Genomic DNA, 24,413 nt, shown 5'->3' on the forward strand with positions numbered 1-24,413 from the left:
GGAGCGCGCGCAGCGGCGGCGGGGCTGCGTGCGAAAGCGCCTTTAGCGAAGCAGGAGCCGGATCGAGGGGAGCCAACGCCGCCGCCGCCACCAACGCCGCCGCCGCCTCGCCAAGGCCGGCTTGCCGGGGAAGAAAGAGGCGAGACTCCGAAGTGCTGACGTTGGATTTGGCCGGAGAAAGCAGCCCGGGAAGCCCAGGAGGGGAAAAAACCTCGGGAAGGAGGACCCCCCCCCCAGCCCGTGCCAAGAATGATGGTGCTGGAAGGAGGAGGGAGTTTGGCACTTGGGAAGTAATACCGGAGGAGAGGAAGGGGGCGCAAAAAACCAAAGGGGGGGGGCTGGCTAGGGCGGGGCCAGCGAGGCCCGGAAGCTTCTTGATTGCTGGAGATCGGTTGTCAGTCTGCTCGGATCCCCCCCCTCCACCCCCCCAGCTCTCTTTCCAGGCCGGGAGCGGAGCGGCAGACGGGCTGGGTGGCTGGCTGTTGCGCGCCGCGCTCCCCCCGGCGGGCTGTGGGCAGGGGCGTCCGGGAAGCGAGCGCGCGAGCCGAGAGAGACTCCCCTTTTCCCGGACGGTGCAGCCAACCAAGGGAGGATCCGGAGAGCGGGGGGCGCCAGAAGGATCGGGGGTGGGGGGAGAGCCAGCCGCCGCCGCCGCCGCCATCATCATCATCCGGAGGCCCCGTGGCTTTTCAATGGAGGAGCAGCCCGGCCATCAGCCAGCACAGCAGCAGCAGCAGCAGGCGCCTCACCACCACCACCAGCACCACCACCACCATTACTACTACTACAACCACAACCACCACCAGCACCACCAGCAGCACCTGGCCGAGGGCAGCGCGCCCGCCAAGGCCCCGCCGAAGGCGCCTTTGCAAGCCCTCAAGCATGAGCCCAAGCACGGCGCCGGAGGAGGAGGAGGAGGAGCAGCAGGCCAGCAGCCCGACGCGCCCAGGAAGAAAGCAGGTCGGCGGCCCAGGGCGCGCGCAAAAAGCCGGCCAGGGGGGGAGAGGGCGGCGCCGCCGGTCGGGGCGCCCTAGCGGGAGGGGGCGCACATATGGGGCTGGGGGGGGTCAAGGCATGCGGGCGGTTGGGGGGGGGGCAAACTGCTTGACCTCCGAGTTCTTTTTTTTTGTGGGGGGGGGGGGAGATCCCGGCTGGAGGTCTCCGGGCGTGTTGCGCGCTTTGGAGAGGCCGAGGGGGACCCCCTTGCCAGGAGGGAGGAAAGCGCTTTCTGGATATCGGATGGGAGCTGGCTGGTTTTTTTCGGGGGCAGAAGTAGATGGGGGTATGGATCTGGGCCTTTTTGGGGGGGGGGGAGAAAGCCAGACCCCGGTGTTTCCATGCTGCCTCGCCACCCCAGACCTTGAGCGGAGTCTGTCTCCCCACGGCTTGCCTCGCATGGGGCCGGAGAGGAGGGAAGGCAGCTCGTTCTTTGGGGACAAGAATAAAAAATATATGCTACCAGGAAGGTTTTGGAGGGGGAGATTCCCACTGGATCCCGGTCAGAACCAGGATGGTGGTGGGATTCGTGGTTTCTCGTTTTTGGGGAGGAAAAATCAGATCCCGGATCAGAATCGGGAAGGCAGTAGAGAGGGTCTTTATTTGCTTTCACTTTTTAACAGGGTACACTCGGCCCTTCACAACCTGAAAGGTGGGAGCTGTTTTGGGGATGCAGAGAGAGAGAAAAATCAGATTATTTCTGGTGGCGGGCGCATTTCGTGCCGCAGACACAACATTACACCTTTTGGGGGGAGATGAGGGAAATACCTGGGACCCCCAGTCCGAGCCAGGAGCGACCCTTCGTTAATGTATGGGAGGGGGTTTAGGGCGACCAAGAAGGGCTGGGGTCCCTCTGCCGGTCCCCAAATATCTCTTATTTTGCCGGGGGGTCGGGAGAGAGAGACTCTCAAGCCAGGACGGGGATGGAGTGGGGGGCGAGTCGTGGGCAGGTGAGTGGGGGGCTGGGGATATGTGAACCATGAGTTGGGGGGCTGGGAATGATGGCTTAAATGTGTACTTTTGGGGGGAGGCCGAGGCTGGCCTCGCTTAGGCCCGAGCGCGGTGCTTCTCCTCTCCTGGGGGAGAAGAGGGGGCTCTCTTTGGGGCGGGGGTCTTGGGCCTGGCTGGGCCCGGGAAGAGGCGGCGGCAGCGGAGCGCAGAGACCCGGGTCTGCCGCCCAGGCCTCCTCCCTCCTGCCGGCCCTTTCGGGGGGCCGGGAGGGACCCCCTGCTCTCGAGGCCTGGCAGCTGGCGAGGCCGCCTCCTTCCCGGGCCTTCTCCTCCTCCTCCGCCGGGGCCTTGGCCGCCATGTTGGGCGGGAGGCGAGCCGCCGAGACCGCCACCGCCCTGGCCTGGCTCGGGCCTAGATGGGCCCCGGCCGGCTCCGCGCCATTGTCCGCCGGGGTCGGGGGCTGGGTGGGTTGGGGGGGCGGGAGGATGTCTGGAAGCAACAAGGGGTTTTTTGGGGAGGGCGCGGGATGGAGGAAGGGGACTCGCTTTTGGGGAGACGGGGTGGGTTTTTAGGGGCGCAAGGCAGACTGGAAACCTGCGAAGGACAGGCAGGGTTTTTTTTGGGGGGGCTTTGTTAAGATTTATGGCTGAAATTCTTGCCTCCCCCTCGCCTGCAAGGGATTTGGGGTCGTGTGTGACGTTCACCCTTTTTTGCCCTCCTAACAACCCTGCCAGGTAGGCTGGCTAGAGGAAGAAGAGGTGATTGCTCCCAAGGTCACCTGGTTAGCGTGGGGGTGGGAGGGATGATTTTTGAGCCCCGGTGCTTTTAACCGGCAGCAGCTTGTTTTCTTCTAATTATCAACAATTTCTCCCTAATAATGATCTCTGTCATGCAAGCGGAAGGGAGCTCCAAAGGTCATCTAGTTCAGCCTTGGATAACGTGGTTGCAGCTGATGAGAGTTGTAGTCCAAAACATCGGGGGGGGGGGGGCACCAGGATGGCCAAGCCTAAGCAAAGGGGAGCCCACCACCTCCCAAGATGGATTTGTTCCCCTGTTGTTACTACCCCACTCATAGGAGCTTAGGGCTTCTTACTTGCTGTGTTTTATCCTTGCAAAAGCTTTGCAAGAAGGCTGGGTATGTGTGTGTGTGAGAGAGAAATATTTGCTTCTTGGCTGATTCGAACCCAGGTCTCCTAGACCTAGAGTGCCGCTTGAGCCACAGTGCCACAAGGGCTTCTGTTGTGGAAGTGTCTGGGAAGATTTGTGTGGGTACCGGAGCCCCCAAATGTATAGCAAGGACTTGAGCTGTGGGTGCCATGGGGGGAGAGGCAGGTCTTGGACAGAGTGTTTAAAGCCTAACCCTTACACCAGTTGAACAGTCATGGCCCTCTCCATCCCACCCACCTCCCAAAATGCTGGGAGCTGTGGTCTGTTAAGGATGTTTGGGGTTGTAATTCTGGGAAGGATCTCCTAGTGGTCTCCTCAGCACCCTTAACAAACTACAGTTCCCAGGATTCTTTTGGGGGATGGATGTGACCCTTAAGCAGGTCCAAGGGATGCTTCTTCCTGAAATGTTTTGAGCACTAACTGCCTGGAAGAGTGGACGGTTCTGGGCCAGATCAGAGGAGTTTGTGGCCCCCTGGAAGTTGCTGGGCTTCCTATAGCCAGTGTGCAAATTGTTTGGGGGTGGTGGAGCTGTGGTCTGGCAACATTTGGAAGTCTCCAGGTTCCCCTTAGATCAGGCATGTCCAACAGGTAGACCGCGATCTACTGATAGATTATGGGGGTGTCCCAGGTAGATCGCCACCTCCCAAGTCGATTCCCGCTCCCCCTAAAAAAGCTCAAGAACTTTGACTTCCCAAAAAGCTCAACAACTCTGGTCCATCCTCCAGTGACAATGGCCAGATCACTGCTAGTTTTTTTAACACAGTGAGTAGATCGCAGTCTCTTGGAAGTTGGACATCCCTGCCCTAGATGAACTTCCTTGTAGGGCAGCTGCTTTCTTCAGCTGAGGGCAATCACTTCCCATAGTATTTTTTATGAAAATATGAATGCTTAAGAAGCAAGCCCAACTCTCAGTTATGTCCCTCAAGCCAATACAATATTGGGCATTTCCTATTAAAATCATTTTGGGGAGGATGTTGGCCAGATTTTGCGTGGTCCAGATATTTACCCTGCAGCTGGCAAAAAACTTGAATGAAACCTCCCTGCGTTCTCTTCATGGGCCTTATAAGTGACCAATTCTGAAATAGTGAGTCCCCAGACATGAAGTGTGCATGGTGGTCCAGGAGCCGTAAACTCCCCTCTCCCTTTTTAGTGATCCATTAAAACCTTCCTTTCATGGATTGGAAGGTGTGAGGACACTGATGTCCCTGTTCTGTAGAAAACTCCCCACATCCTGTCTCTCCAAATAAATCTTCAGTAAGTGGACAGAAGAGGACTTGTGGGGGAAATCTTTGATTCGATTCCTCTCTTTCAGGTTGTTTTAGTCAGGAACCAGTGTGCGCGCGAACACACAGATGGGTATTTGTACAAAATAGTAATAGTACAAATAGCAACAGAAATTTATATATTGTTTATAGGTCAGGAACTCTTCACACGGTTCACGGTAACAATATTTAAAGGCAGCAGGTCAGGCAGGAGCAAAATTTTGTACCCCCAAATTTTGCAGCAGTGAAGCTAATTTGACCTGAAGGTTTGCTTAAAAAGCCAGGCCTGCAAGCCTGTTTTCCACAGTAAAATGTTAACAGCAGGACGATGCTCCAAAGACTTGGTGCTGCAGTTGAAAAGGCCCCTTCTCGCCTTAGTGCAGGTTTGGGGAACCTTTGGCCTTCCTGATGTTTCTGGGCCATGGCTCCCCTTATCCCTGACCGTTGGCTCTGCTGGCTGTGGGGGATGATGGGAGTTGTAGTCCAACATCATGTGGAAGGCTTGTCATCCCAAGGCCTTCGCAGGTCGAAGACAATTTAGGTTAAAAGGATGCAACAACATATTGCATCCTTGAAAGTTCTGGGAAGCTCAAAAGCTGGCGCATCCCAACAGAGGGTCCACCAGAGATCCTGGATCTTATTCATGACATTCATAACATTAATATTTATTTGCTGTGTGCAGTTCTGGTCGCCTCACCTCAAAAAAGGATATTGTGGAGTTGGAAGTGGTTCAGAAAAGGGCAGCCAAAGTCATCCAGAGAAAGAGCGAGACTCCTAGGAGGAAAAGTTGCAGCATTTGGGGCTTTTCAGCTTAGGGGTGACATGATAGAAGTTTACATGATTTTGCCCAGAATGGAGAAAGTGGATAGGGATAAGTTTGTCTCCATCCCTCATGGTGGCTTTGCAGAGGCAGCAATGCTTCTGGATGCTGGTTGCTGAAAACCACAGGAGGGGAAAGTGCCCTTGTTCTCAGGCCCTGCTTGTGGTTTCCTCACAATGGGCATCTGGTCGGCCCCAGTGAGAGCAGGAGGCTGCTTGAGATGGGCCATTGGCCTCATCCAGCAGGCTCTTTCTTCTTATGTTCTTACAGTGGTACCTCAGGTTACAGACGCTTCAGGTTACAGACTCCGCTAACCCAGAAATAGTACCTCGGGTTAAGAACTTTGCTTCAGGATGACAACAGAAATCATAAAGCAGCAGGAGGCCCCATTAGCTAAAGTGGTGCTTCAGGTTAAGAACAGTTTCAGGTTAAGAATGGACCTCCGGAACAAATTAAGTACTTAACCCGAGGTACCACTGTACTCAATTTATATCACACCATTCCTCCCAAAGGAATCCAAGGTGGCTGGCCATTATTATTATTATTATTATTATTATTATTATTATTATTATTATTATTTATTATCCTTTGAGAATAGCTTCCTGTGAGGTACCTCTAAGCGATTTACAGTACTTTCATCTCTCCCAAATGCAAAAGACACCCTTCCCAGGCCTCTTGACCTTTGTAATGTTGCATCAAAGTTGGAGGAGATCCTCTCCAGAACAAACATCTGCCATTTGCCCTGCACACATCACAGATTTCCTCTCCATTGCGTTGGCATGGGCTGATCTCCCACACTGCCGCTGGACCCTTGTGGCCACATAACTGCTGCATTTGGGGCTTGGAGTCTCTTCTCTCCCCCCCCCCCTCCACTGGACTCTCAACATCTGTGAATGCGTAGTCAACCCTGGCACCCTTCGCTTTGCATGAAAGGAGAGGGTGCTGCCATGCCTGCAAGTCATGGGTGCACCCCCAACTTTCAAACTGGGTTCTGGGGCTCATCAGAGGTGGCAGTCCTGAAAGCCAGTGTTTGTCCTCTCCGGACAGCTGGCTCTCTGCGCTGAGATGCGGTTTGGATGTGTTCTGGGCCGCACCCTCGGTTTAAGTGGGGGAACTCCACACTGTTTGGATTGCACCCCACAGAATGCGTCCTAGAATCATTTGCAGCGCGCCAAGATTTGTAGCAGGTCTTTGGTTTCCTAAATAATATTATAATAATTATTTATTATTTATATCTCGCACATCTGACTGGGTCTCCCCAGCCACTCTGGGCGGCTTCCAACCAAATATCAAAAACAACACAGCGCCAGACATTAAGAATTTCCCTAAACAGGGCCACCTTCAGGTGTCTTTTAAAAGTAAAATAGTTGTTTATTGCCTTGGCATCTGGTGGGAGGGCGTTCCACAGGGCGGGTGCCTCCACTGAGAAGGCCCTCTGCCTGGTTCCCTGTAACCTCACTTCTCGTAGCGAGGGAACCGCCAGAAGGCCCTCGGTGCTGGATCTCAGTGTCCGGGCTGGATGATGGATAAATGCAGAAGTGGTTCCAGTTCTCTGAAGTTTGAAAACCAGTGGAGAAAAGATTGGTGTCTTTTCCCTGTGAGATCCTTGGAATGTTTTCGGGCTCCCAGCAGCCAGCACAACCAGTGGTCACGGATGGAGGTAGTTGGAAGTCCGGTGGCATTTGAGAAAAGGCCATAGCTCACGGCTGGAGTATTTGTTTTGCATGTAGGAGGTCCCAGATGCAGTCCTTGGTATCTTCAGGTCAGACTGGGAATGAATCCTTTCTGAAGCTGGAGAGCTGCTGCCAGCCAGTGTAGACAGTACCAAGCTAGATGGACTCTGCATAAGGCAGTTTCCTATTTCAATCCTTGATTCAGAGCCATCAGGTCTGGAAACTTGCTGCATTTTGAGGGGAAAGGGCTGTAGCTTGGGGATGTGGGGGGAGACGACCTGTGTGGCCTTCCAGATGCTGTTGGACTCAAACTTCCAGCAGCCAGAATGGCCGGGGATGATGGGAGTTGTAGTAACATCGCACCTTGGAGGGTCACTCCCTCCCTGCACAGGCCTCCAGGCAGTGTTAGAAACTAGAGTGGAAAAGCTAGGAGCCAAATGGACGTGAGTTGTGGGTGCCAAACAGAACGTCTAGTTGTTGTTATGGCAGGGAGTCAGCAACTATTTATTATTTTGATAAGCAGGAATTAATTCACAATTAACGTAAGCGACACATTGCTAGTATCACATTTTTTGCAGAAATTGTTAACGCATGTTTAATTTGGTGTTGACAATAAAAATACTGGTACCGTACTTCAGTTTTCAAAACACTCTACTCTTTATTGTTAAACACTTTGACATATTGTCTATCCGTAACAGTTACTTCGAGGCTTCAAAGGGCCTACACTTCCGTAATCCTGGAGTGTCAGCCAGGCGCAAAAAATGGCGCCCAGTCTTTTTGAGGCGCTCGCAAATGGAGAATTTCTAGGCGCAGAATGCGCCTGGCGCCCTGCTAATTTCGAACCCTGCCTCAAGGGCGTCTTCTGTTTGTGTACTTGGAAAATCTGGACCAGAATGTAAAATAATAATGGAAGGGGTTTTGGTGTTCCTGGTTCCCAAGCCCTGCATTTCTGAATTGCGGTGTCTGTTTGGTGACTTTCGAACTCGCTGCCGCAGGAGCTAGTGGCAGCCTGGGATGGATGGCTTTAAAATAGGATTGGACAAATCAGTGGAGGGGAGGGGTATTCATGGCTATTAGCCACAATGGCTACTCTCTGCCTGCTTCTAAATCTCAGTTGCGGGGAACTGCAGGAGAGGCGAGGGCTTTTGTGCTCGCATCCTGCATGCAGGTTTCCCACAGGAATCTGGCCGGTCACTGTGAGAACAGGACGTTGGACTGGATGGGCCTGATCCTGGTAGTTTTTTCTCCTTAGGTTCCCAAGTTTCTTACCAGTTCATCACCTTCCCCCAGTGCAACACTGCTACGCCCGTGTACCTTCTCTTTCTCTCTAAACATTTCTAAAGAACAGCAGTGGCAGAATAAATATTAACAGGAAGAAAAGATCCGTCGCCAGCCGAGTCTCTGCGCACTTAGCAGTTTCCAGGCTGTGGAAATGGCTGGTTCCCTGGCCTAATCCACTTAAAGTTGGAGCTGGGAGCACCCTCTGCTGCTCGGAGGTGTTTTGTCCCCTCTCTTAGTCCGTAGTTCTTGGGATGGACCACTTGGGACGGTGGTGAACAGGGGGCAGCTTGCATCATCAGCTCATAACTCTCTCCTGTATTATAAGGCAATACAGTGGTACCTCGGGTTACATACGCTTCAGGTTACAGACTCTGCTAACCCAGAAATAGTACCTCAGGTTAAGAACTTTGCTTCAGGGTGAGAACAGACATTGTGTGGCGGCAGCAGGAGGCCCCATTAGCTAAAGTGGTGCTTCAGGTTAAGAATGGTTTCAGGTTAAGTATGGACCTCCAGAACGAATTAAGTACTTAACCCGAGGTACCACTGTAGCTACCTGCAGAGAATTATGTGTTAGCTGCTTGATGGTGGAACGGACCCCCTTGGAAGGGCTCTCCTGCCTGGGAGGTGTTCAAGTAGAGGTTAGATGTCCATCTGCCAGGGGTGCTTTCGTTGAGATACCCGCAGGGGATTGGACCTTGGGATCCTTTCAAACTCTACAATTTCCACGGAGATCATGGCATCGTCGAGTTGGAAGGGACCCCGAGGGTCATCTAGTCCAACCCCCTGCAATGCAGGAATCTCGTGCGCAACATGGGGCTCAAACCCACCACCCTGAGATTAAGAGTCTCCTGCTCTTCGCCAGCTGAACTAAAATAAGGGCTCGTCTTGCGGGTCTAGTTTCCTGTGTGCCTTCGCGTGGTATTTGTATGTGGGAAGGAATTGGAGAGCATAGGGCATGGGTGCTCTAGAACTGCTAGGTTGGCAGGAGCAGGGAGTAACGGGAGCTCACCCCGTCGCAGGGATTCGAACCGCCAACCTTCTGATCGGCAAGTCCTAGGCTCTGTGGTTTAACCCAAAGCGCCACCCACGTTCCTGCTCCTGCCAACCTAGCAGTTCGAAAGCACGTCAAAGTGCAAGTAGATAAATAGGTACCGCTCCAGCGGGAAGGTAAACGGCGTTTCCTTGCGCTGCTCTGGTTCGCCAGAAGCGGCTTAGTCATGCTGGCCACATGACCCGGAAGCTGTCTGCGGACAAACGCCGGCTCCCTCGGCCTATAGAGCGAGATGAGCGCCGCAACCCCAGAGTCGTCTGCAACTGGACCTAACGGTCAGGGGTCCCTTTACCTTTTAGGGCACGGGTAGGCAAACTAAGGCCCGGGCGCTGGATCCGGCCCTTTGTTTAGTCGTTTAGTCGTGTCCGACTCTTCGTGACCCCATGGACCAGAGCACGCCAGGCACCTCTGTCCTCCACTACTTCCCGCAGTTTGGTCAAACTCATGCTGGTAACCTCGAAAACACTATCCAACCATCTTGTCCTCTGATCCGGCCCAGTCACCTTCTAAAACCGGCCTGCAGACGATCTGGGAATCATCGTGTTTTTACATGAGTAGAATGTGCCCTTTTATTTAAAAGGCATCTCTGGGTTATTTGTGGGTCATAGGAATTCCTTCATCCCCCCCCCCAAAAAAAAATATAGTCCGGCCCCCCACAAGGTCTGAGGGACAGTGGACCGGCCCCCTGCTGAAAAAGTTTGCTGACCCCTGGCATAGGGGCATAGCTCAGGGGTAGAGACCATCCGCCTGGCAACCCGAAGGCTCTAGGTTCCATCCCTGATGGCATCTCCAGTAAACACAGTGCCCATGGATTTACTCTGCGTTAGAAAGCTGCCCGCATAAGCCTGAGGTCTCCTGGGCATGGGCTGTGGCTCAGCTGCGGAGCATCTGTTTTGAATTCACGAGGTCCTAGGTGCATCCAGGAACACAGGAAGCTGCCTTGATCGGAGTACACGGAGAGTTGGTCCGCCTGGCTCAGTGCAGTGGCTCTTAGGGTTTCAGGCCCTACCTGGAATGGATAATTTTTTTTGTCTGGGAACAGCAGGGCCACGTCTCAGCACCAAAAGTTCCCTGCTTCCATCAGTTGGGAGGTTTTTGGCATTGTGCTTGGAGCAGCAGAGTTGTGCTCCCACCTTGTAGGGGGGAAAAATAGGTGGGGGAAATCTCTTGAGTCATCTTGAATTTTGGAGCAGGCAGACGTTTCCACCCACTCCGGAACTCAGCATAAGACGGAAGTTCTGCCCCCAAGTTCTCTGCAGTCCGCGGGGAATCTGTGGGCCCCATTGCCAGAGGGCAGGAGATGCAACACCCCCCCCCAAAAAAAAAAACCCCAGTTAAAAAACGAGCATTTAAAAACATTAATAAAATAAAATTAGCGATAAGCTAAAATACACACGAGGGCGTTCTGCGTTTGTGGATAGGCTTGCCTAAATGAGCATGTTTTGAGCAGTTGCTGCAAAGTACAGCGAAGGCGCCTGCCTGGTGTCAAGTGGCAGGGAGTTCCAAAGTGTAGGGGCTGCCACACTAATCCTTACAAATGTGAAACAGGGATTATGTGGCACCTGTAAGAGGGCCGCTTCTGCAGAGCGAAGCTGTCAAGTGGGCTCATATGGGGCAAGGAGATCTCTGGTCCCAAGCTGGCAAGGACATTGTCTGCTAATAGTAACGCCTTGAACTTGGCCTGGCAGCAAGCGGGCACGCAGCGCAGATCTCTGTGTCGTGGGTCTCACTTCTGTCAGCAACCGTGCTGCAGCATTCTGCATTGACCGCAGCTTCCAGATCAGGTGCAAGGGAAGCCCCATGTAGAGTGCCTTGCGGTAGTCCAGGCTTGAAGTCCCCAGTGCCTTTACTACTGTGAATCTGTTTGGTTTGGCGCATCCACATTGTGTGGTCCATTGAGGTCCGTGCTCCTATCGTATGCCTCCCCCCCGTGCAAATCTTGAGGGAAAACGAATAAATAACAGACGTACCTGGGTGCTGAGCACATAGATTGGAGTGCTTGGTATTCTAACAGGAGCAAAAGCAACTTTTAGCTCCTTCATGTGTAAGAGTTTGAGGGAGAACCACATATGCTACCTTGCCTCAAAGAAAAAGGTGAAATATAAGTGCAATTAATTGATTGATTATTTTTTGTGGTAACCCACCCTGGCACCTTAGGTTGGGGGGCAGGAACTGTATCATTCTGCACCCAGATGTTCTTGAATACAAATAATAACAATAATGTTTGATGCACTGAGTTTCTTTAATATGCTGCCTTTCCCCTGTGATCACCAAATAGCACGTTAAACCTGGGTTATGGTTGCCATAAATGGAATGTCTAGGTGCCAGGTTTTTTCACGTTGGAAGTATTAATAATAATTCCATTTCTATACCGCTTTATATTTTAAAGTACAAATCTCACTGCAGTTGACAACACACCAGAACATCAAATGAAACAATCCAGAATGAAACAAATTCAAGCTTTCAGGGCAGGATTTCAGATCCATTTTGCTTTACCCGGCTGCCAACTTGGCATCCAGGGATCTTCAAATGGTTGCCACTGGACCCACGCCAGTCGCAAAATGCACCTGGTGCCTGGCCAATTTCTAACCCTGCTTCCAGCAAGTGTCTATTTGCGGGCGATGACTGTGGTGAGCCTCCAGGCGCAGAGGCGGTCTACCCTAAAAGTCCCAGTTGAAAGCGGGCCAGAGGGCAGTCTAGGTGGGATACGAACACAGCACAGCCTCTGACCTTAACGCTTCTGCCTCTCTCTTCCTCCTAGGCTACGGCGAGCTCAATGGCAGCGTTGGAGAACGGGAGTCCCCCCCCAAGAGCTTGAACGGGGGCGATGCTGCGGCCAGCCCCATTTCCCGGGTCCCCAACGGCAGCCAGACCCCCGGGGACCCCGCCCTGGCGCTCAAGCAGACTGTGAAGGGGAGCGGTGCCTTTGGGAAGCTGGGGCTCAAGCCCAAGGGCTTTGTCCCCAAAGGGGCTGCGGACAAGAAGCCGGAGAAAGGCTTTGAGGGCCGGTCCCCCGACAAGCCTGAGACCCTCTGTATCCCCAACGGCATGGTCTCCACGGGCTACATCGCCAACGGCTACGTCGCCAGGGGGGCCGACAACGACGGCAGCGGCTCGGAGAGCAGCTACACCACCCCCAAGAAGCGGAAGGGGCGCCGCAACAGCGCCAAGGGCTGCGAGGTGCTCAGCCTGGCGCAGGCCGCGCCGCACGAACCCTCGGCCAGCACGGCGGCCTCGAAGCAGGAGCCCGAGGGCGGGGAGGCGAAGGCGGGGGGCAGGGTGGATGCCCCCAAGCCGGCTTGGAAGTGCGAGGCCGGGGGCTTGGGGGCCGGGCGCGGGAAGCCAGGCGACGTGCCGCCACGGAAGAACTCGGACGGGAAGGCCGGCGCCGCGGCGGGCAAGAAGTTCGAGGAGCGGCCGAAGGGCAAGCACGTGCCGGCGGCCTCCTCCAAGGAGGACTCCTGGACGCTCTTCAAGCCTCCCCCCGTCTTCCCGGTGGACAACAGCAGCGCCAAGATCGTCCCCAAGATCAGCTACGCGAGCAAAGTCAAGGAGAACCTCAACAAGGCCGCCGCGCAGAGCGCCTCCTCCCCGACCCTCTCCTCATCCTCGTCTTCGTCTTCGTCCTCCTCCCTGTGTTCGTCGTCCGCCGCTGAAGCCCAGGCGCAGCCCCCCGGCCGCCTATCACAGGTCCCCATGTCCGCCATGAAATCTGTCACCTCGGCCGGCTTCTCCAACGGGCCGGTGTTGGCGGGGGCCGACCGGGGACCCCAGCCCCTCCTCGTGCCCGGCGGGGTCCTCTCGGCCTCGGAGGCGGGGCCCCTGGACGTGGCGGGCCTGGGGGGCACCCCGGCGGAGCCTCCGCCGCCCAAATCTAGCCTGTTCATCTACCCGTCGAATATGCAAGCCGCTCTCCTCAGCGCCGCCGCGCAGGCCGAGACGCCGCCGCCGCCTCAGGCCAGCCAGAAGAGCCTGGGCGACATTTTCCAGAACCAGTGGGGGTTGTCGTTCATCAACGAGCCCAGCGCCGGCCCGGAGGCGGGTGCCAGGAAGCCGGCAGGCCCCCAGGCTGCGGAGGTGACATTTCAGGGGGAGGGCCCGGCCGCCCTGGCACCCCCGGGGGCCGAGGCGGCTCCCTTGGGGCCCGAACCGCCCGCCTTCCCCAAGGCCTACGAGCTGGACAAGCGGACTAGCCTGCAGCTGCCTGGCAGGATCCTGAAGCTGGCGGCCGCGGGCGAGGCAGCCGGCGGCTTCCTCTCGGAGCCCCTTCGGCCCGGCGGGCAGTGCCAGGCCGAAGCGGGCGGCACCTTTGTGTTCCTCTCCAAGGACTGCCACGTAGAGAGGCGCCTGGCCTCGCCCACGAACCATTTGTTAGTTTCCGCCAAAGAACTGAGGTGCCAGAGTGGCCTAGGAAGGAAAGAGAGCTGGGGTGATTTTGACCTGAGGGCGGCTGTTCTATATCACACTCAAGGTAAATTTATATCTTCGTTTGTGTCCTGCTTCAGGCTCCGGTTCTGTCTGGATTTAGTGCGGGTTTGGGGAACGGTTTTTTATTTTAAATCATGCTCTTCGGACAAAAACGGGGTCCCAGAGCAGCTTGCAGACCATTGACAGGGGGAAAAGTAAAGTAAAAAAAAGGCCTTTTACAATCTCAAAGGACGCAGCACGAAAGGAAAATGGGCTGGGAGGGAGGAGGAAAGAGACAAACCCCACTTGGTTTTGGGGCGCTTTTTGTCAGGGGGAAATATCGAAGTGGGCAGGTGTTGTGGTGAGAAACAGCCGTGCGGATGTCGGAAGATAAATGGTTTTATAGAGTATGTGTCTGGTTGGAGTGGTCGGTCTGAGAAAATGGACGGTTGAAGCATCTCGCTTCTTATTTGAGGCTGCTAGAGCATCGTTAACATGCCTATTCATTTTTATTTTTCTCCCCTGCCCCTTTGTATTTGTGTGTGTGAGTGTGAGAGAGATCCGACACTGTTCCCCCCCCCCCCCCCGATTCTCCTGCCCCATGCCATTCCGACATCTGCAGCCTAAGGATGTGGGGAAAACACCTGTTCCTTTCCTATCCAGGTGTTGCGTTACGCTGTTGGTTCTTTATAGGCTCCCTTGCAGACCCCCCAAGACTGCTCACCATGCAAATACCGTGCAGTAAAAATCCTACTGTAGCTTGCAGCATTTCACAACAACGTGTTCGTTGTCCCATCCCAGTGAAAACGTTAAGAGAGGAAGACTATAAGTAATTAAGACAGCAGGGGCTCCTCCCTTTCTGGGTCCCCTTCAAAAGAAGAAGAAGTGAAAATAGGGGTTGCTGTGTTTTGTGTCATCACCAGGTCTCATACAGGGGGTCCAGGACAAGCCTCAGCAGTGGCAGTTTGCAAAGGGACCCCCCTCAGCCGTGGAGGTGGCCTCGCTGCTCTCTTATGGTGGCCTCTGCCAACCTGACAACATTCTGGGTGCTTTCGACTACAACTCCATCAGCCCCACCTGGAAGGAGTTTTTTTTTTGGGGGGGGTGGAATGGCGGGGGAGAGCCTTGCTTTCTCTTGACACCCCCTTCGGCATCTTCAGCTGTCCTCTTCCTTTGAGATTAGGGAGGGGGAGCCTCTGGCGGCCCCTCCAGGCGCCGCTAGACTACAACTCCCATCTTTCCCAAATGTGATTTGGAGTCCCAGCCCCGGGGGGGGGGCATGCAGGTTCCCCACCCCTGATGTCATCCAGTGCCAGATAGGGGCAGAGGGGTGCTTCTGGGAAGGTGGTTAGCGGGGCAAAGATGTCAATCATCTTTTTGAACCGCAGCAGCTGGTCCCATAAGGTAGACTGCGTCCAGACGTGGAGGTTCTCTTCTCTGGCAGCAGAAACGGGCAAGGCTTAGAATCGTAGCCTTGTAGAATTGGGAGGGACCGTGAGGGGCATCTAGCGCATTGCAGGAAACTCAGCACCAGGTCCCCCATCCAATTTGAAACCATATCAGACCCTTCTTGGCTTTGCAAATGTGCTAGCCGGTTTATGGCTCCACCACTAACCATTTTTGCAGATCGGGGGCCGTAGGGCAGGGGTACCAGAGGCGGCAACCCCCCTCCAGATGTTTCTGGTCTCCTGGTTCCTTATTATCACCGTCCCTGGCTTTTCTGGCCACTGGGAGTTGGAGTCCTGTCAGCATCTGGGATAACAGAAGCCATTAGGGAACAAAAGAGAGTTTGGGTCGCTGTGACTCCTGCGTTGCCTCCTTCCAACTCTGCCATTCTGTGAATGGATCTCAGCTCCCCACATCCGCTCTTTTTCTAAACTGCGTAGTGATACGTTTTCAATGAATATCTGACACACGCACAAAAGGAGGTGGGTATTTATAGCAACACTCGAGGTGGTTCAGAGTGACGGGGAGAGGCTTGCATGCGGAGCAGGCCTTGACATTAAGAGAAGGGCCTTAGCCCGGCGTCAGAGCGTCCGCTTTGAAGGTGCCGGGTTCAATTCCCGACGTCGTCTCTGAAACCCGGTCAGTGCCAACCATGCTGAGCTAGGCTCCGTTTATGGCAGCCCCCTTTGTTCCTCTGAGACGCCACCGGAGCACCACCTGCCGCCTGGGTCCTTCCCAAAGCGATGTTTTTTGAGGGCATCCGCCAGGAAGCACCACAGCCGAGGCTGAGCCCTTGGCAGGGAGGGGGCGTGAGAGCTGAAGTGCCTTGGGTCTTGACCGTCCCATTGGGCAGAGGAAGCTCTGCTGCCTTATAGCTGAGCAGGCTCCTCATGAGTAAAGCTGCCCAAGGCAAGACCCTGTAGAGGAGGAGGAGAAGGCTTCCTCTCCAAGTCTTGGACAACGCAGGCTGCTCCCCTTTTAACGGGCTGGTCAGAAATAAAATCAGAGCACTCCTCTTTTGCTGAGTGGTGTTTTGATGCCACCAAGAGGCATGATCACTCTTTTTAAAAAAAATATAATTTTTTATTAGTTTTTTAACATACCATTTTCAACAAAAATTCAACATACTTTTACATCTTACTCAATTTTTCCGCTTCCATCAGTCCTGCCTGAAAATTCTCCAATCTAATCTCTTCGGATGCGTTTCTTACTTTCCCTTTTACATTTAAAACTCATAACCAATATCTCTCATCTTTTTCTACTTTGTAACACTTTGTATATTTCTCCTTACAAAACTTCTTGTAGCGTAATTTGTTGGTTACAATTGCTCTTCAAATACTTCATATGCTTCTTCCAGTCTTCTGTAAATCTCTGGTCCCGCAGGTTTTGAATCCTTCCTGTCGTTTTGTCCAATTCTGCATAGTCCATTAATTTCGTCTGCCGTTCTTCTTTCGTTGGAATTTCTTCTGGCTTCCACTTCTGGGCTAACAAGATTCTTGGCGCTCTTGCTGCATATAAGAACAGTTTGACATCTTGCCTCCAAGAGGCGTGATCACTCTTTTGCCCATCTACCCCAAGCTTCTTGACTCTGACCAGCAGCAGCTTTCCAGTCTTTCTGGGCTGGATAGATTGGTCTCAACTAGGGCCAGGGCCATTTCAGTACAGTGGTACCTCGGGTTAAGTACTTAATTCGTTCTGGAGGTCCGAACTTAACCTGAAACTGTTCTTAACCTGAATCACCACTTTAGCTAATGGGGCCTCCTGCTGCTGGAGCATGATTTCTGTTCTCATCCTGAAGCAAAGTTCTTAGCCTGAAGCACTATTTCTGGGTTAGCGGAGTCTGTAACCTGAAGCATATGTAACCCGAGGTACCACTGTACTGGCCCCAACTTGGTGGGACGCTCTGTCACAAGAGACCAGAGTCCTGCAGGACTTGACATCTTTTCACAGGGCCCACAAGACAGAGCCGTACCACCTGGCCTTTGGTTTGGACTCAGTCTGACCCTTATGTTGCCCTCCCCTTATGGTTTTGATCTATGGGCTATTATTAAAACGATGCTGCATTTTAAATTGTATTTTTAACCTGTATTTTAAATTGTCCCCCCCCCCCATTATGTTTTTATTGTAATTTTACTGGTGTTTCTTGCCCTGAGCCCAGCTCTGGCCAGGGAGGGCGGGGTCTAAATAAACATGCATTTATTATTATTATTATTATTATTATTATTATTATTATTATTATTATTACCACCCTCTTTGGCCTGATTCAGCAGCCAGGCCCTCTTCCCATGTTCTCTCCTGCTAATCTGGGGGAGATAGAAAGTGTGGGACAGAAAGGGGAAAACCAGCCAAGGCGGAGAGCTTTCTGCTCTCCTGGTCTCCTTCCAGAGGCCAGCTTTGGCCGCAGTCGGGGATGTGGTGGCAGCTGCAGTCCAGAGGCTGCTGAGGTTCCCCCTCTGCCACTCACAGGTTGTGGCACAAATGGAGCAGCTGCTCAGAGATGCTCTCCAGAAGGGCAGGAGGTGCCACACGGTTTCTTCCCACCTGACCCCGTGGCCTGATCCAGCGCCACACCTGAAAGCAGCCCTGTTCAGGGAAGTTTTTAATGTGTGACGGTTTAACGTATTTTTAATCTTTGTCGGAAGCTGTCCAGAATATTATTATTATTCCCTGTTTCTTAAACCCGGGCCAGAAAGTTAGCAGTTGTGGGTGGTTCACCCTGTATAACACCATTCATTCAACGCCTCTTTTTCTTTCTCAAAGCGCCTAGTCCTCAAGGTTCCAGAGAGACTTGGGGAAAGGTCGTTTGTGTGTCTTTTACTCGCCATTCCTGCATTTCCCTTCGTGGCAGGGGGTGGCACTAGGTGATCCACAGGGTCCCCTCCGACTGATGATTCTGTGAGGCATATGGGCCAAGGCAGCCTTCTGCAAACTGGCTCTCCCTGGCTCCGGCTGGACTCCCAGCGCCCATAATCTCTGGCCATGCCAGCTAGCAGGAGCTGGGAGCCCCGAGATGGGCTGGAAAAGAGGGGTGCCAGTTTTGCAGAGATGCAGATTGCAGAATTGGGGTCCTCTCCCTCTTCCCCACCCCAATAATAATAAGAATAATTTATTATTTATAGCCTGCCTATCTGGCTGGGTTTTCCCATCCACCCTGGGCGGCTTCCAACAGAATATTAAACTACAATAGTCAGTTAAACATTAAAAGCTTCCCTAAACAGGGCTGCCTTCTTTATCAATCTTGTGTGTTTTTAACTTTTTAGATTGCATTCCTCTGGGCAGGTGACCCTTTTCTTCAAGGCGAACCAGAGAGCCTTTAAGTGTAGCTAAATAAAAATAGGTGCTTGGCGTCCCAGGAATCCTGTTGAAATTGGGGGTGGGTGGTAGTTATCGCTTGAAGAAACATCCTTTTGTCGAATGCTCCACAAAGATCCGAATCTGAAATACTTAACTTTCCCCTCTTCTCTCTCTCTCCACAGAAATGGAAACCATTTGTAATTTGAAAAAGCAAGGTAAGAATCTCTCGACGGCCACGCCAGTCTGCTTTGCCTCTGCCCCGCTGCGAAGGAAGGGCCGGTTAATTTATTTTGTGTAGGGGGAATTGTGTGGAAATTCGGCTGCCGATGGTGGAGGACGGTGGCCTTCCAGCGTGACCAGTGGGCAGGGATGCTGGGAATTCCAATTCAGCAACATTGGGAGGGCCACTCCATTAAAAAACCCCCAATAATTTACCCTCAACAACAGCCCTGTGGTGTAGATCAGGCTGAGACCATTGGGACCCTCGGAGGGCTTCCTTGCTTGTATAAATTTGAACCCAGGGATGATGGGATTTTTTTCCATGAGGGAGAGAGACTCTGCCACAAACCAGTGTTTGGGAACTCTCCTCTGGGAAGCTTAATTGTTTAGCTGGTTTAAACTAATCTTAATTTCCTGTAGGAAGGACCCCAGTGGCTTTATGTCAGGCGAGGGGAACCTTTGTCCTTCCAGATGTTGCTGAATTGCAGCTCGCCTCATCCCATTGGGGACGCTGGCTGAGGCTGATAGGAGCTGGAAGTTCAGTAACATCTGCAGGGCGAAGGTTTCCACCCATCAGCTTAATATGCAGGAGGAGGGAGAAAACCAGGTATTCTGCCTTGACCTCTTTGTTTTCATAAAATTTATATACTGCTTGATTATAAGCTTTATATAACACGTTAATTATTTTTTTAAAAAGCAAAAGAGGTTTGCAAGAATAATGGTGCAACAAAATGATCAATCCAAACCATTAAAAGCAATCATTTGAAACACAGAAGGTGATTAAAATCAGGACTCTGCTGTACAGCTGCAAATAAAACGTTTTAGGTGCATTGTAAAGAAAAAAGTAGCAAAAGTGCCATTAGACAAATGTGACACTAGATGGCGATGGTGAGCTATGTAAAACTCAATGTATTTTTCAAAACGTTTTTTTAAAAAACATTTTCACAGCGTTTTTTATACCATATTGACCCTAATATAAGCTGCACTCCCCCCCCCCCCAAGATTCCAATCGTGAAAAGTTAAAAGTGCGGCTTATATTTGCGACCTTACGGTATTGCTGCTATAGCAGCTGCCCCCGAGGGCTGCCGGGGGTGCAGGACGACAGCGCCCGTCCTGGCTGCAGCTCCCAAGCCTCCCCTGAGTAAGGAAGGGGGCAAGGAGGCCGCCAGCAAAGTGGAAAAATAATAATAAAAAATTAAACTGCAAAAAAAGAAAATGGAACACATGTCAACATGTCTGGACAGGCTTGCCTACAGAAAAATGCTTTCAGCAGGCGTCAGAAAGAGCAGATGGGGATATCAATTGGCAGGGAGTTCCAAAGATTGTTTTCCTGCATATGCAGAAAGGGTTTGAGCCGGTTCCACAGATCTAAGTTGGCGGGGAAGGGGACCACGCGGGTAGCTTGTGCGCTTGAGGACCTGACTTGACGCTCGCTGTGTTTCTCCCCCCTTTCTCCAGACCCCAAAAGGATAATCACTTATGACGAAGCCATGGATCACCCCGACCAATGATAGGAGCCGCGAAGGGCCGCTGACTCTCTCGCCGCCGCTGTTGCCTCTCTGCCGCGAACCTCGCAGCTCCCCACACATCCAGGAGGGCGGGTGGCTGTGGCGGCAGTTCTGGGGCGGCGAAAAAGGAACTAGAATCGCAGGATAATATATACAAATCTATATATATATATATAAATCTATATATATATATAAATATATATAAATCTATATATATATTAGTTATTTTAAAACAAATTGAAAACAGGGGCCTGCGGGCACGGTGAGACTTTTCACGTGGAATTGGCAGAGACTCGCGTTACGGGATTATTTAAAACTTCGGTTCTGAGTCCTCTCCACTGCCCTCCCCCCTTACAAAAAAAGACTCCTCCTTCTTTCTCCCGCCACCGCCCTGTGCGAAACCGGACAAGAATTCTTAACGGGTAGAGACACTGCCCCCCCCCCGCACGGTTCTGGACATCTGCAGGAGACGGGGGGGCCTCCAGCCGTTTTTCCGCCGGGAGTCTGCAATGGCCGACGACACACTAAGTCTCCGGGAAGCCCCTCTGTTTTCCTCCCCTTGCGCCCTGATGTTTCCCTCCGTTGCTTTTGGTTTTACTGGAATCCTAAAACCGAAAACTGCAGGGTCACTGGGGGGGGGGGGGAGCTCGGAGCGTTGGAGGGTTATTTCTTTTCCCCACCCCCACCCCTTGTCGAAGTGAAGGTGTGATGTGGAGGGGAAATCGGTCTTAAAAATCCCTGCGTCTTCCCCTCCGCTCTCCTTCAGGGGAAACCAAAAAGATGCTATCACTACAGTCGTGTCATCTGCACACACCTGCCGTTTCGGTTATGATGGGGTTTATTTTTTTGGGGGGGGGGGAGCGTGTCATCTTTGACGGCCACCATCCAAAACTTTACAGAATGCCAGGAGAGTTTTAAATTTTATTTTAAAGAAGCGGTTCAGGAGTTTGGGAGGTTTGGCTTTTTTTTGGGGGGGAGAGGGAACGATGGCAAAGGCAGGGGGGGTTAAAATTTCCGTTCCTGCCGCTTGGCACTGTATCCCCAGGAAGAAGCCAGCGAAGCAGTTTGTTCAGCCTGTAGGTACTCTCTTGAGTTTTTCTCCTCCTGGGTGATCCTTTCATTTTTCTGTTCTCTGTCAGTCCTCCGTTGCAAAGCTGGAAATGTAAGGAAATTGTGATTTCTTCCCTCCGCCCTTTGCTAACTTTTCTAAATAACGCCGGCGTGTGTGTGTGTTACAACTCCTATCTGGGAATTTGTTTTTCTAAAAGGAAAAAAACACAACCCACCAGGCCTTACCTTTTACTATCCCCCCCCCAGCTCATTTCCCTCAGGCAATTCATGTTTTTTTTATGGTCCGACATCAAGAGGCCTGTTCTAATGGATTTCCGCTGTCTATTTTCATTTTTATTTTGATCTGGGCTTTGCTTCTGCTCCCCCCTCACCCCCAGCTTTTCACCGCAAGAGCAGAAACGGAAAGAGGTTGCAAGTGTGGCGTCGAAAGCTCTAATAAAGTCATTATTATTTTTTTGCCTTTTGCAGAAATCCAAATTTGGGGGGGTGGGGCTGGCAAGGGGGCAAGCTGTGGAGTTTGGCAAGGCGGTCGTGCTGTGATTTATTTATTTTTGGGAGGCGCCGATAGGCAGGAGCCCCCCCCCTTTATGTGAAAGGGTTGGCCCCAAAACAAATCAATTCCTGGGTGCCCCATGGAAAGGGGGTCTGCTCTTCTGAGAATTCCCCAGAGTGGACTCAACAAAGATCTGGTGGTGCTGGGGGTACATCTTGCTTCAGTGTGGCCCATTTTTTGTGTGTGGGGGGGATAGGTGTTGAGGAGGGGGGCACGCCCCAGTTCAGCCCCCTGCCCTGCTCAGACCTCCGCTGCCTCTATCCTTAAAACTACTGGTGTGTCCTTTTAAAATGCCTTTTTAAGAAAGAGAGGGGAAAGCCCAACTTGGATGCTTCTGTTGCAAGCAACCCTGTGAATTTAATAAAATTTCATAGTTGAAGTGTTAAACAACTGGTATAAAAATACATCTGTGAGTTTTATACAATACAAATTTAGTTAGTAGAAGTGAAAAGGTTCATTCAGCAGCCAGAACCTTATTCCTGTCTTCACACCAGGAAAGTAAAAGTCCTTTTCAGGGTACCTTTATACATAAATTTCATTTCAGCCATAGATAGAAGTGTTAACAGCAAAGTCTGGGCTTGTTTTCTATAGATACTGGCTGTCTGAGAAAGGTGTAGAACGAAGGGAGATACGACGACAGCTGTACAGGGAGAAAAAGTCGACCCTCCCCTTGACAATGGACAAAGCAAATTCAAGTTTCCAAATTCATTAGCAATGCCGTAAGAGTTTCAAACAGCTTGGCAAGTGAAGCCCTTTTTTAAAGAAAGCTAGCTTTTTTTCTCCCCCCCCCCAAAAAAAAACACATTTTCCTAGATGTGTTCTTCCCTCCTTTTTTCCTTTTAACAGCTGCCTTCTCCATTCTGTTACTAAATTTCCACCCTTAAAATTAAAATAAGGCCCCCCTCCAGATCCCATTGGGGGTTTGACCAGTTTCCAGCCCAGGCTGGTGTGTTGCTGCCTAGTGACTTTCCTCTGATCGGCCTCGTAAGATGTCGGGGGGGGGGTCCTCTTATTTGTGGGTGCCATGTTCCTGTCTCCTCCCCAAACTCCCCCCCAGCCCCCTTAAACCTTCCCATTTTTTGAGGGGGGTTTTCTCTTCACAAGGTTCTCGACATTCTTTAATAATAAGAATTTAGTCTCTCCCTCCTCGGTTTTATTTGTGTGTAAAGACGTGGGGGGGGGGGAGTTGAGCCGTGAGGGATGGAGCCCCAACGTGGGGAGCCTTCAGTCCTCTAGGCGTTGCTCAACTACAACTCCCATCAGCTCCAGACAGTGTGGCCAGGGATGTTGGGAGTCGTAGTTTGGCTACGCTCAGAGGGCCCATTGCTCCTGATGGCAGCACACAAAGGGATGCTTTTAATACACGGACCGGTCTTCTGCCGACCGGGCGCCTTCCAGATGTGCTGCGCTAAGGCTCCCATGCTGATGGGAGTAGTAGTCTGGAACATCTGGGGAAGCTGGTGTGGCTTAACAAGAGCATTGTTGGGCCTCCAACTCCCATCCTCCCTGTCCATCAGCTGTGCTTTCTGGGGGCTGATGGGAGTTGTAGTCCAGCAGATCCGAAGGTTTTCTGCAGCAGCCGTGCCGTAATCTAAATAACAGGCAAAATGTGTCTGTGTGACTCGCCGGTTCTTCCTCCCAATACAGCTCACCATCTTTAATGGGGGGCACAAGAGTCAAGGTTTTAGTTTCTTTTTCAACTCATGTGGCCCCCAGGGTGGAACTGCAAACCTATTCTTAGCTGCAGAGGAGAGAATTCATGTGATACCTCCCCGCTGGCAAGATGGCTTTGTGTGATGTGCCTGGGGGGGGGGGGGAGAAGGTGTTCACCCCCCCCCCCATTTTCTCTAAATCCCCTTCTCTCTGGTTGTCAGTATTTGGGGGAACGGGGTGGGAATAGGACAGGATGTGGCCTTGCTGGAAGAGAGTGGATTTATCTATTGGACATTACCCTGGAAATACTTTGATCGGGGCGAGCAAATTCGCTGTGGGGCACAGGTGTTGTGTTTGCATCGCAGCCGGATGCTCCCAGGGAGATGGTAAAAGTGTACAAAGGAAGCTGTCGAGATGCCATTCCCTTGGCTAACCTGTAGAATTTTTAAAAAAAATAATAAACAGAAATTGAGACTACTTGCACCGACAAGTTTCTAGCTTCCAGCCAGGGTTCTCCGGCTCTCGTTTGTGGCTCCGTTGATCTGCTTTGCTTACAGCCAGCTCTCCATCCCCCAATATCTGCAAGTCTATGGGAGACAAAAGATGTTGGGGGACGGACGGACCCCAGACCTCTCTGTGCTGCACTGCTTGAACCTAGGAATTTGGTCTGTTCGGAGGCGTATGGACCACTTTCTAAACCAGAGTTGGCATCCCCAGAAAGTCAGGCCCTTCTGTCCTGCTTGGTCCCTGAAGTTGCCCTACTAGCTCCTGTCTATGAGACTTGTTGTGTATTGCTAAGCCAGGTGTGTGTGTACACTCTGTATCTGCCTGCTCCAGCCACCTGTGTGGCCAGGGAAGACGGGAACTGGTCCATCAGCATCTCGGGGCGAACCACAGGCTCATCACCTCTGCAGCAGGGAATTTGCTTCTAGAGGAGAGAGGGGCAGTGGCGGGAGTCCCAGAAAGAGGGTTTGTGTCCTTCCTACAAAACCCAGCCACCCCTGGTCTCTTGCGACGCTGCAGACCTCTCATTTCTGAAGAGCAAAGTTCTTGGTGGCTTT

General features: G+C 52.3%; 1 protein-coding gene across 1 annotated transcript; it reads left to right on the plus strand.

The window, feature by feature from the left end:
• On the plus strand, window positions 1–23,829 carry NUFIP2 (nuclear FMR1 interacting protein 2). The gene is made up of 4 exons (XM_028707612.2): window positions 1–960; window positions 11,963–13,672; window positions 18,531–18,563; window positions 20,026–23,829. Exons 1-4 carry the CDS (start codon window positions 693–695, stop codon window positions 20,076–20,078), a joined length of 2,064 nt encoding a protein of 687 aa, XP_028563445.2. The 5' UTR covers window positions 1–692; the 3' UTR covers window positions 20,079–23,829.
• Window positions 23,830–24,413: the final 584 nt, after the last annotated feature.

This window comes from Podarcis muralis, chromosome 15 (assembly GCF_964188315.1).
Source record: "Podarcis muralis chromosome 15, rPodMur119.hap1.1, whole genome shotgun sequence".
Classification (NCBI taxonomy): domain Eukaryota; kingdom Metazoa; phylum Chordata; class Lepidosauria; order Squamata; family Lacertidae; genus Podarcis; species Podarcis muralis.